Genomic DNA, 13,650 nt, shown 5'->3' on the forward strand with positions numbered 1-13,650 from the left:
CTTTACGTATTAATGGTCATTTGACTTAAGAACACTCTTGCTTTACATGGGAATGTAAAGGCATTCATTTTATTTATGTGCCTGTGCTACTTAGTCATTTTTAAAAATTTATTTTTATTTTTATTTATCTATTTGACAGAGAAAGAGGGGGAGAGAGAAAATGGGCATGCCAGGGCTTCTAGCCACTGCAAATGAACTCCAGATGCATGTGTTACCTTGTGCATCTGGCTCACGAGGGGAATCAAACCTGGGTCCTTTGGCTTTGCAGGCAAATGCCTTAATCGCTAAGCCATCCCTCCAGCCCATTTTTTTAAATCTTCATCTCTTCCACAGCCAATTTTCTATATATAATTTTCCCACTTCTGTTCTATATATAATTTAATCAAAAATCATTTATTTTACAATTTATTGTTTTTGTGTGATTTCCTTTGGTGCATAATATGCCTTTAGGATTTTTTTCATTCTGTTTTATTATTTATATTATCCATATAAGTTATTTATTCATGCTATTAAGATCAGTAGCAGCATTTTACTTTGGTGACTAAGTGCATAATTCGGATTACCAATCATTAAACCCATTGTATTTTTCATAATATTTTAATGTATTTTTAACTGAGTTTATATGACTTGTTGAAGCCACTCACTAATGGCATACTTCATTTCTTCATGCTCCTTTAATAAGCAACCACCTTCCTCTTTTCTCTTAAATTAGCTTAAATGCATGATACTTCATATAGCAGCCCTTTTTCAAGAAAGGACTTGGTATTACCAGACTAAAACAAATTGTTTTTACTTAGGATTGCCTTGTAAAGAAGATGAATTCTTGGAACTTTAAGTTGTTTAATGCTGGGACTCTTAAGGGTTCTGAGAATACTATATAAAAGTTAAGTAACATCCTAATAGTTTCTTATGTAACTTCTACCTTCCTTTGTATAAAGAGCTTTGCAACTTCTAACTTGTGATATATATTTTCAGTAAAATGCTGCTGCTTATAATTTGCTTTTCTTTACTCTTTGGTTAATGCATAAAAGACGTGACAGTGTGGAGTTTGCCTGATTTGTTAAGAATCATTAGTCAGTGTACAGACAGCAGAGCATTTCCTGTATATCTACGATCATCTATAAATTTAGTTCATTAACTGCTTGCTGAAGCATTTCTTGTCCTTTCTAAAGTATGTTACTATTTAAACATGCTCAGTTAACTTCTTGTTTATGTTATAATTCATCTTTACTGAGTACAACATATTAATTTCATTATCTGTTTTGAGAAACTTCTTCTTAAATATATCATGCCTTCTAGCTGAACTGAGAGAATTGTCATGAAAATTATCATTAGTATGGCTAGGGCTACATAGATCAATAGGTAGAGCCCTGGCCTCATATAAATATATGGCCTTGGGTTTGATCCCCAGCCCCCCACACATAAGAATAAAATAATAAACTAGTAGCTGTAGTGGCATTGTTATTAGAAATAATTATAGGAACTAGCAGGTAGAAACATTTGGAGAAATAAATGCAAAGAGATGTAAAATTCTTTAAGAAAGGTACTTACCCTGAGACTACATAGTGAATTCCAGGTCAGCTTGACCTACAGTGAAACCTACCTCAAAAAACTAAAAAAGGAAAGAAAACCTTCCCCAAAAAAGGTATTTAAAGCCAGGCATGGTGACACACACTTGGGAGTTAGAGATAGAAGGATAGCTATGAGTTCAAGGCCACCCTGAGACTACATAGTGAATTCCAGGTGAGACCTTAACTTGGGGGGCCAGTATTTAAAGCTGGGCTTGTTAGTGCACGCCTTTAATCCTGGCATTCAGGAGGCAGGAGTAGGAGGATCACCATGAGTTCGAGGCTACCCTGAGAATACATAATTCCAGGTCAGCTGGGGCTAGAGGGAGACTGTACCTCGAAAACAAAAAGTATTTAGGGGGCTTGAGAGATGGCTTAGCAGTTAATGTTCTTGCCTGCAAAGCCAAAGGACCCAGTTCAATCTCCAGTACCCACATAAAGCCAGATGCAAGGTGGCGCATGTGCCTGGAGTTCATTTGTAGTAGTTAGAGGTTCTACCACACTAGCTGCTTTTTTCTCTCTCTGAAACAAATAAAAACAAAACATTTTTATTTAAAAAAATATATTTATGTGGCTAAAGAGATGGCTTAGCAGTTGAAAGTGCTTGCTCTCAAAGTCTGCAGGTCCTGGTTCAAACCCCCAGCACTCACATAAAGCCATATGCACAAAGCGGCACATGTATCTGGAGTTCGTGTGCAGTGGCAGAAGTCCTGACATACCCATTTATTCTCATTCTCTCTCTCAAAAATAATTAACTAAGTAAAATATTTTTTTAAGTTTTTAGAAGAAAAAAAATGTAGAAACAGAAAGTTTAGCTGAGCATGGTGGCATACGCCTTTAATCCTAGCACTTGGTTGGTTTGGGTAGGAGGGTCGCCATGAGTTCAAGGCTACCCTGAGTCTACATAGTGAGATCTAGGTCAGATTGAGTTCGAGCAAGACCCTGTCTCGAAAATAAATAACTTTTGTGTTTAATATGCACTATAAATTGCTGAGCTGACTTTTGGGGGAGGGTACTGGAAATTTAACCTTGAGTGTTACACATGTTAGGCAAGTGCCCTACTGATAAGCAACATCCCAGTCCTTATTTATTTGTTTATTTTATTTTATTTTCAAGGTAGGGTCTCACTCTAGCCCAGGCTGACCTAGAACTTACTATGTAATCTCAGGATGGCCTGACAGAAATTTTCCTACATTCACCTTCTAAATGCTGGGATTAGAGATGTGTACCACTATGCCTGGCTCCTTTTTTCATTTTGAGGCAGGTTCTTACTAAGTTGTTCAGGCTGGCCTCAAACTTGCTGTAGCCACCCTAGTAGCTGAGATTAGCAGCAAGTGTCATCATGCCTTGTTTGTATGTCTTTAAGGTATCCAATGCAAAAGTACATAGCTGTTCTGGTCACTCTGACTATAACATCTAATAGAATGCATATAATTCTTTAAAAAAAATTTTTTTGTTCATTTTTATTTACTTATTTGAGAGTGACAGAGAGAGAGGGAGAGAGACAGATAGAGAATGGGCGCGCCAGGGCTTCCAGCCACTGCAAACGAACTCCAGACACATGTGCCCCCTGCTGCATCTGGCTAACGTGGGTCCTGGAGAATCGAGCCTTGAACCAGGGTCCTTAGGCTTCACAGGCAAGAGCTTAACCGCTAAGCCATCTCTCCAGCCCATTGTATGTTTTTTTAAATGTGACATGTTTTATTTTTTTCTCAATTTTTTATTAACATTTTCCATGATTATAAAAAGTATCCCATGGTAATACCCTCTCCCTACCCCCCCACTTTCCCCTTTGAAATTCCATTCTCCATCATATCCCCTCCCCATCTCAATCAATCTCTCTTTTATTTTGATGTCATGATCTTTTCCTCCTCTTATGATGGTCTTGTGTAGGTAGTGTCAGGCACTATGATGTCATGGATATCTAGGCCATTTTATGTCTGGAGGGAGCATGTTGTAAGGAGTCCTACCCTTCCTTTGGCTCTTACATTCTTTCCACCACCTCTTTCACATTAGACCCTGAGCCTTGGAAAGTGTGATCGAGATGTTACTTAGTACTCCAGTCACTTCTTTCCAGCACTATGCTACCTTCTGAGTCATCCCAAAGTCACTGCAATCTGAAAAGAGAAGATTCTCTACCCAAAGTGAGAGTAGTGTTAATATAAGGGTGTAAATATTAAGAGAGGTGCTTACTGGGCAGTTTGATAAGCATAGTATATACATTTTTCCAGACATCAGCAGATATTATACCCCTAGGGCTCATGACTACCCCTGTTTTAAGTTTTCAGTATCAGGGATGTGTTCCCGCCCATGGAGTGGCCCTCCAGACCAATTGGAGGGCAGTTGCTTTCCAGCATGACAGACATGCCACTATTGCACCTGTTGGCTCATTTGGTCTGTCTGGCCAATTATAAGGCTTGCAGTGTCCACTGTTGAGTATCTTCACTGGTGGTATCTCTTTTTCCCATTGTACTGCATGTAGAATGGCTTCTTCCAGCTTTCTGTCAGCTGGTCTACATAGAGGAGGTTATCAGCTCAGTTCCAGCAGGATTTCTCAGTGGCCTTGCAGCCCAAGTATGTGGAGTCTTCAGCAATAGGGTCTTACCATCGATTCCTGGTGAGAAACCAAGGGCCTCAGCAATGGCCTATAATGTTTGTGGGGCATCAGGGACCTCCCTGACCAAAATTTTTTGTATGTTTTGAAAATAGGGTCTTACTATATATGCAAGCTGATCTGGAGCTCACTATGTAGCCCAGGCTTTACTGGAGCTCTCAATCCTGCTGGTTTATTCCCAAATGCTAGAAATCCTTCTGCCCTAGTCTCATGAGTACTCAGCTTAAAACAGTCACATACCTAGTTTTTCATTTAATTCTTTATTGCATGACTTTTAAAAAATATTTTATTTAGGCAGCCATGGTGGCACGCACCTTTAATCCCAACACTCAGGAGGCAGAGGTAGGAGGATCACCGAGAGTTCAAGGCCACCCTGAGACTACATAGTGAATTTTAGGTCAGCCTGAGCCAAAGTGAGACCCTACCTCGAAAAACCAAAAAAAGAAAAATTTTTTTTAATTTATTTGTTTATTTGACAAAAGAGGAAGAGAAAGCGAGAGAGAGAGAGAGAGAGAGAGAAAATGGGTGCGGCAGGGCCTCCAGCCACTTCAAACATACTCCAGATACTTGTGCCCCCTTGTGCAGTTGGCTAACATGGGCCCTGGGGAATCAAACCTGGGTCCTTTGGCTTTGCAGGCAAACACCTTAACCACTAAGACATCCCTCCAGCCCCCTATTGCATGACTTTTGAGACATCTTCCTCTCTCTGCATTATTAAGATGCATCCTCAGTGATACTTGTGTTCAACCATGTTATGTTGGTTGACTCTCACATCCTTCTTGAGAGCCTAACAGCTGATATAGATAAAGGCTATATGCACTTCTAAGCCAGGAAACCATTCCAGACATAGGAATTTCCCACATACGACTTTGAAAGCTCCAACAAGCTGCAAATGATTAGAGTTATATTCCAGCATTTAATCATTATTTATTTTGTAAAAACAGATATTGATGAACTAAATGATCTTATTCCAGACAGAGGAGGAAAATTTAATGATTCTGATTTTTACAAGGTGAAAAAACTTCTACCCACGTTTTTGATCCTGTAATACTCATTTCTGAGAAGTCTATCTTAAGGAAATATCCTCATTCTCTCCCTGTCTCTCCCCCCCGCCAAGTGGCACATGCATCTGGAGTTCTTTTGTAGTGGCTAGAGGCCCTAGTGTGCCTAGTCTCTCCGTCTGCCTCTTTCTTTGTCTCTCACTCTCTCAAATAAATAAATATTTTAAAATTTAAATAATACAATAAGGGCTGGAGAGATGGCTTAGCTGTTAAGTGCTTGCCTGTGAAGCCTAAGGACCCCAGTTCAAGGCTCTATTCCCCAGGACCCACGTAAGCCAGATGCACAAGGTAGCATGCATCTGGAGTTCATCTACAGTGGCAGGAGGCCCTGGCTTGCCCACTCTCTCTCTATCTTTCTGCCTCTTACTCTCTCTGTTGCTCTCAAATAAATAAAAATAAACAAAAAAAATCTTTTAAAAAATAGAATAAATAAGTTTAAAGAAGATAGTCCCATAATTGTAGCATATTTTAATGTGTACATAAAACACTTGTTATATTTAAGACTGTAAAAATACTAGAAAAGCCTAAAAGGAATACTTGTTTTGTTGGTTTTTTTTTTTGTTGTTGTTTTGTTTTGTTTTTGTTTTCGTTTTTGAGAGCAAGAGAGAATGAGTGTGCCAGGGCCTCCAGCCATTGCAAAAGAACTCCAGATGTGTGTACCACCTTGTATACTGGCTTACATGGGTCCTGGGAACTTGAACCTGGGTCCTTTGGCTTTGCAGGCAAGTGCCTTAACCGCTAAGCAGTCTCGCTAGAACTTGATGATTTGTTTCCTTCCTGATTTGTTTTATTTTCCATATAGTTTCTAATAAGCATACATTACCTTTTTAAAATTTTTTATATTTTATTATTGATTTGAGAGAGAGAAAAAGGCAGAGAGAGAATATGGGCATGCCAGGGCCTCTAGCCACTGCAAACGAACTCCAAACACATGCACCACCTTGCACATCTGGCTTTATATGAGTATTGGGGAATTGAATCTGGGTCCTTAAGCTTTGCAGGCAAGTACCTTAATCACTAAGCCATCTTTCCAGCCCTCCATTACCTTTTTATCATCAAAACGAAGCTAGACTGGGCATATAACTCAGTAGAGTGCTTGCCTACTCTGCATAGAGACCTGGCTCTATCCCCATACTCTCATGAACTGGTTGTGATGGCATACACCTATTATTCCAGCACTTGGGAGGTGGAGGCAGGAGGATCTTCATGAATTCAGAGTCATCCTTGGTTACATAGTGAGCACCAAGCACAGACTGGGCTATATAAGACCCTGTCAAAAGAAAGAGTGAGGGCTGGAGAGATGGCTCATTGTTTAAAGGGCACTTGCTGACAAAGCCTACCAGCTGGGTTCAGTTTCCTAGCCCTACCCATATAAAGCTGAACTGGCATTTGTTTGCAGTGACAAGAAACCCTGGCATGTCTATACACGTGGGTGCACATGCATGCATGTTGATACCCTACCCGCAACATACAAATAAGTAGATTAGCAGAGAGAATTTTTAAAGAGACAAGCTATGCTATAAGATATCATTATTCTAAGGTAATTTTTTTTTTTTCTGAGGTAGGGTCTTGCTGAAACCTAGGTTGACCTGGAATTCACTATGTAGTTCCAGGCTGGCCTCGAATTGACAATCATCTGCCCACCTCTCTCCCAAATGCTCGGATTAAAGACGTGCCACCATGCCAGCTCTAAGGTGTTATTTTTAGTTATAATATTTTGAAAGAATTATGTTTTTGAAAAATTAGTTTTTAAAATTATTTATTTTATGTTTATTTATTTATTTGAAAGTGACAGACAGAGAAAGAGGCAGAGAGAGAGAGAGAATGGGCGTGCCAGGGCCTCCAACCACTGCGAACGAACTCCAGACATGTGCGCCCCCTTGTGCATCTGGCTAACGTGGGTCCTGGGAAATCGAGCCTTGAACTGGGTTCCTTAGGCTTCACAGGCAAGCGCTTAACCGCTAAGCCATCTCTCTAGCCCCATAAATCAACGTCCATAATTACAGAAAATAAACCAAGATAACTCCCTCCTGGTAGTATAGCTTTTAAATGTAAGTATGCACCCTTCTTTTTGTCTTGAAGGCTATACTATAACTTGGGAAAAATAGTAATTACCATTTTGAACTGTAGAAGAAGACTAAATAAGATCAGAATATATTATTTCACAAATGGCAATGCTTTCTTAAGACAGATCAAAGGGAAAGCTGGGCATGTGGAACTCTGGAGACTGAATCAGGATTAGACCCTGTCTCAAAAACAAACAAATAGCCCTACTCAGGAGGCAGAGGTAGGATGATCATCATGAGTTCAAGGCCACACTGAGACTACATAGTGAATTCCAGCTTAGCCTGGGCTAGAGTGAGACCCTACCTTGAAAAACCCAAACAAAGAGAGCCATGTGAAGCAGATGCATATATTTGAAGAGTATTGGTAAGAAGCAAATATGGCTAATGTGATTATGAAGAGTTTTAATACTAATGCCTTCTTTGTGTAAGTTAATAAATGTGAAAATTAAAAAACAGAACAAGGCTATCTAGGTGTGGTCACACCTGTAATTCCAGCACTTGGAAGGCAGAGGCAGGAAGATTACAGGCTCAAGGCCAGCCTAGGCTGTAGAAATGAATTCAAAGCCAGTCAAAACACAGTGAAACCCTGTCTGAAAATAAAAAGCTAAAAAGTGAGGCTGGAGAGAAATAACTCAACGATAGAATTCTTGCCTAGTATGAGTAGGCCCTAGGTTCAGTCCCCACAATCACCACCAAATTAATTAATTAATTAATGCAAGCAAGCTTCCTCCATAAAGATAACCAGGAAACCAAAGTTGCATCAAAAGCTCTAATGTACTTTCAACCTATGATTTCTTTAAAATCTGTGTAGCTCTATTAGAAGTGTACATTTTGTTAATCTTAGCACAGGTTCTTGGTGAACTATTTAAGTTAGACAATTTTTCACTGATATGTGGGGCTCCTTCCTGGTCAGGTAGGTAGTGCCGAGGGAAGGACCAGGCCTGCTGGTTCTTCCCTAGGGGTTGAGGAGGATGATGAGCGTCAGACAACTCAGAAACCTCTCCTGGCCACTGGAAAAAAGCCACACTGAATCGGGAGTCTTTTCGATGCAGGAACTCGCAGAAAAAGCTCGCTTTATTACTCTGAGCAGTTGCCTGTATCATGTTGGGGACCAAGGCGGGGATTTTAGGATGGGGGAAGAGGTAAGGGCCAATAGTAAACTTTAACTATTGAAATGGTAATTACAATTGCCGCATAGAGGTGGCAGGCCAGAAGCCATTAGATGTCTTGCTGAGTCCTAGCTGGCCAGAGACAGGTCACCATACTTTAGCTAGGCTCAGGAAGTTCCACTAGGCCTCACACCTGGGCCTTTTAGAGCCCAACACTGATCCATATTCATATTTGTAGGTTTTCATAGTCTGAAATTATATGTACTGCCAGGCATAGTGGCACACACATTTAATCCCAGCACTTGGGAGGCTGAGGTAGGATTGCCATGAGTTCAAGGCCACCATGAAAATACAGAGTGAATTCCAGGTCAGCCTGAGCTACAGCAAGGACCCTACCTCAAAAAAACAAAACAAGGGCTGGAGAAATGGCTTAGCAGTTAAGGCGTTTGCCAGCAAAGTCAAGGACCTAGGTTCGATTCCCCAGGATCCACATAAACCAGATGCACAAGGTGGCACATGTGTCTGGAGTTTGTTTGCCATAGCTAGAGGCCCTGCTGTTTGCTCTCTCTATCTGCCTTCCTCCCTCCTTCCTTCCCTCCCTCCCTCCCTCCCTCCCTCCCTCCCTCTCCCTCAAATAAATGAATAAATAAATAAAAATTTAACAAAAAAAACAGCACTTGGGAGACAGAGGTAGGAGCATCACATGAGTTTGAGGCTACCCTGAGACTACATAGTGAATTCCAGGTCAACCTGGGCTACAGTGAAACCCTACCTCGAAAAAAAAAAAGAAAGAAATTATATGTACCTATAAACTTTTTGACTAGAAATTACTAACATCCTTTTGAGTGATTGCAATGGTTCACTTGTGTTACTATGTTTATGGTACTGGTCTCAGGGATTTTTTTTAAATTTACTTTATTTTATTTATTTGTTTGAGAGCTACAGGCAGAGTAAGTTCAAGGCAGAGAGAGAGAGAGAGAGAGAGAATGGGCATGCCAGGGCTTCCAGGCACTGCAAATGAACTCCAGATGCTTGTGCCCCCTTGTGCATCTGACTAACATGGGTCCTGGGGAATTGAGCCTCGAACCAGGGGTCCTTAGGCTTCACAGGCAACCACTAAGCCATCTCTCCAGCCCTGGTCTCAAGGATTTTGCCTCAGGGGGATAGATAGGGAATGTAACATGTTTCCTTGTCTGGTGTGTAAATGTTTAAAAGAATAAATATAGATTTTTTTTTTTTAAGCTTGACAACCTTCTATACATTTATTTTAGATAGAGAAAGCATTAAATACAGTCATAGGATAGCAACTTGTTATACCTGTGGGCTGTTTAATTTAGAAATGTTATTTTGAGTCCCTTTTTGTGAGCTCTGCTGTGAACTGCCAACTGTGTGCATGTGTATGAAAGGTTAAGAGCCCGGGTAGCTGAGTGGGGTGCCATGCTGTTAGCAGACGACGAAGGCAGTATTACTCACCAGGTGCACGCCGTCAGCTCTGTGGAAGATTCCATCTTCATGGAGTCATCTCATGGTCCACTTTTTCTTGAAGCCAGGTAACAACAGTTCCTTCAACCAAAAGGTTGGCTTTGTTGGAGTCTTTCCAACTAGAAAAACTGAAACCTAAAAATTCTTGTCCCTAACAACAACAAAACCTGATAGAAGAACTAACTTGCAAGGTAGACCTGTGTTACCACATTGCTTTGTGAAACAATTATGTGAAAAGTAATTTTTTTAATTGAAACTGTTGAGGATGAGAAACTGGAGTGCAGTGTGTTGATTGGTTGTGACAATAAGCATGAAGCTGGCTTGTATTGTAGACTTGTTTCTAGGGGTATACAGATTGCATTGTGATAACTAATTCAGTCATTGTGTCAGTTACTGAGATGAAGTAGTTCTATACAGTTTGAACTCTTGGCTCTTAACTTCTTTGCATATGACAGTGTCTTGGTTTTTGCCTCAAATCTGTTTAACGTAAAATAACGTAGATAGTCCCACTAAGCTCCTAATTCTGCAAGCTTTTTATATCATCTGAATTGTGTTCACTTAACTAAGAACTCAGCCTAATTCTCTTCAATGACACTTTAATAAAACTTCTCAACCTTCACTTTCGAGCTTTATCTTCTTTATGGTAAGCTGTCATACTTGAGACTCTTGAGGGTGCTTAGCAGTGTTATTAACTGAGCATGCTCACAAACGCAGTTTGTGGTACAGGCCATCCCTGGTCTTGTCATGAATTATATAGTTTCTTTTATGTCATTACCTTTCAACCATCATATTATATGATTGGTGTCCTTTATTTGGTGCCATTATCACTGCCTGTCTGACTAACATCGGCATTTGTTGGTTTTGTTTTGTTTTTGTTTTCTCTTTAATTAGCAGTAACCAAATAATGCAAACTAGTAAATCTTCCCCTTTGGAATTTTTTTAGGGGCAGGGGATACATTTTTATAGGGCTCTAGATTTCCACAGTGAACCTTAATCATTGCTCTTAAAAAAGTATTGTCACTTGTCACTTAGCTGCGTACAAGATAGCTTCTGATTCCTGGGGGTAGAAGATAGTGCCTTATATACATTCCATGAACTATGACCCTCAAAATTGTGAGAACCCAGCCCAATTCTCATTCTGAAGGACTGTGGTGATGGTAAAAAGTATTGGGTTGATTTATTTTCCATATGACAAAAATGTTTAAATTTTTAGATGTCAATTTCCAAGTAGTAAATAATTGTGAAGACATTTGTCTTTACTAACATCTATATTATGTTGTTTTCTTTATATAATGGTCATGGAAGCAGTATGTTTGTGGCTATATTGATGAATGGTTTTGGTAAGCATTACTGTATGCACTTAGCCTGACAAGTGTTCTAATACTTCCCCCAGAAGTAGACTATTGGAATGATTGGTATAAGGCTTTCCTATTAATCATGTTTTAAATATTAATTATATTTTCTGACTACAGGCACGTGACTCAAGCTGACCTCAAGAGCTCCACATTTTGGCTTCGAGCAAGTTTTGGTGCTACTGTTTTTGCAGTTTTGGGCTTTGCTATGTACAAAGCATTATTGAAACAGCGATGATTAAAAAAAAATACTGGCCTACCAAAATCAAATGCTTTTATGTACATTCTGAATGCTTTAAATTCTGCTAGAAATATTGAGATATTTATACATGCAGAGTTACTTTATTAATATTTGTAATTCATGCATAAGTATTTTAATGGTAGTAATAACTGCAGTATTGGTTAGCATATGGAAAGAAAATACCTTAATTAGCCAAATTAAAGTGGCAAATTTTCAGAGGCCAAAAGGGAATGTTTTGTAAATAATGTACATATTCAGGCAAGATGTGGTCTCCCAAACTGAAATCTAGAAATGATATTTCTAGATACTTCTACATGGCATTGCTAGTGCTCACATGGCTCATTCCCCTAGTTCAAGTCAGCCCAGAGATTTTGGCACTCATGGATCACTTATTTATTCTACATTGACTCAGAATGATCCTTTGGGTCCCACAGCCATTTCTCTCTTGTTTTTTAAATTACCCTTGAAGCAACTGACATCAGCTTCCCAGTACCACTTTGTTTCTGTCTCATGGTAGGCCAGTTTTGAAGCCATGGTGTAATCTATAGAGTACACAAGCTGAATGTGTGCCTCTCTTGAAGGAGGAAGTAAGGGAAAAGCAATTAGCACAGGTGATTGATTTGCTTCCTTTGTCAGTCCGTGGAATTTTATAGCTCTTTCAATCAAATGAGAAAAACAATTTGTATATTATCAATATTTTTAGTTTAAATAAACAAGTCACCCTTACTACTGCTGAATTTTCTCCCAAACTGTAAATCATTCTAGAATGCTATGTCTATTGTAGTATCTTATAGTAGCTGCATGTGTCATGAAGTGTTCTATATCTGTCTAGAGGCAGAACTTTTTTAAATGGTAAAATAAATCTAATGAATATAAAAATCACGATAAACCTATTTTTTTCCATCATTGACCTTTTCAAGTATTTAAATAAATAACTGCTGTGTACTGTGATCTTGAGTGTTTTTTTTTTCTTTTTCTTTTTTTGTCTTACAGAGTTAAATATTTTTGCCCAGATGTGATCACATCCTCTAGTTTCTGTCTTAGTTCAGAAATTATATTTTATACAAAAGATAATACCACTGAGCTAGAGTGAGACCCTACCTCAAAAAAACAAAACAAACAAAAAAACAACAAAACAAAACAAAAAGATAATACTCATTAGAAAAGAAGTCAAATGTCTGTGTAAGAAAAAAAATCTATTTAAAAGTTATAGGGAAATTTATTCTTAGAAAAGACTGATTGCTTCCCCCACATATGCCTGACTAATGTGATTTCTGCTGATTTATTTCGCCTTTAATAATTTATTTTCCCCTTTGCTATTCTGAGGGACATTTTCTCACAAGATCGCACTTGTGAGCAACTAGTAATAGTGTAACCATGAGCTTATATTCACTTGTTTACTTTCCTGCCTCTCCTTCCCTCTCCATTTTCACTCCAAAGAGTTGAGGACAAGGAAAATTGAGCAATTCATTTTATAAATTAAGTTTTTTTAATATTACTTATTTGACAGAGAAAGAGGTGGAGAGAGAAAGAAAGAGAGAGAATGGGTGTGTCAGGGCCTCCAGTCACTGCAAAAGAACTTCAGACGTATGCACCCCCTTATGCATCTGGCTAATGTGGGTCCTGAGGAATTGAACCTGGGTCCTTTGGCTTTGTAGGCAAACACCTTAACCACTAAGTCATCCCTCCAGCCAGATTTTGGTTTTTTTTGGCGGGGGGAGGGGTTGGGTTTTTTTCGAGGTAGAGTTTCACTCTAGTCCAGGCTGACCTGGAATTCACTATGTAGTCTCAGGGTGGCCTCGAACTCACAGTGATCCTCCTACCTCTGCCTCCCAAGTGCTGGGATTAAAGGCATGTGCCACCATGCCTGGCTCACTTTTCACCTTTTGACAAATTACTTTCTTTCCTGTTTGTCCCACCAATCTATAAGGCACATTCATTTAAAATACTATTCAGAGCCGGGCATGGTGGCGCACGCCTTTAATCCCAGCACTCGGGAGGCAGAGGTAGGAGAATTGCTGTGAGTTCAAGGCCACCCTGAGACTACAGAGTTAATTCCAGGTCAGCCTGGGCCAGAGTGAGACCCTACCTCAAAAAAAAAAAAAAAAAAAAAAACCTATTCAGTCAAAACAGAAAAATAATCTTGGAAAGAAAGAA

At 39.4% G+C, this 13,650-nt stretch overlaps 1 protein-coding gene across 13 annotated transcripts in view; it reads left to right on the top strand.

The window, feature by feature from the left end:
* Positions 1-12,444, top strand: part of Rhot1 (ras homolog family member T1) — a 112,158-nt gene extending 99,714 nt beyond the window's left edge. For 8 of the 13 annotated variants that reach the window (XM_045158818.1, XM_045158817.1, XM_045158819.1 and 5 more), the window contains one exon: positions 11,373-12,444. In XM_045158818.1, coding sequence (XP_045014753.1) covers positions 11,373-11,490 — 118 coding nt within the window. In that variant the 3' untranslated portion in view covers positions 11,491-12,444. Of the gene's footprint in view, positions 1-797; positions 826-9,824; positions 9,969-11,372 lie in introns of those variants that run through there. The other 5 variants (XM_045158814.1, XM_045158815.1, XM_045158826.1 and 2 more) reach the window with 2 other exon arrangements.
* Positions 12,445-13,650: the final 1,206 nt, after the last annotated feature.

This window comes from Jaculus jaculus, chromosome 9, assembly GCF_020740685.1.
Source record: "Jaculus jaculus isolate mJacJac1 chromosome 9, mJacJac1.mat.Y.cur, whole genome shotgun sequence".
NCBI classification, from domain to species: domain Eukaryota; kingdom Metazoa; phylum Chordata; class Mammalia; order Rodentia; family Dipodidae; genus Jaculus; species Jaculus jaculus.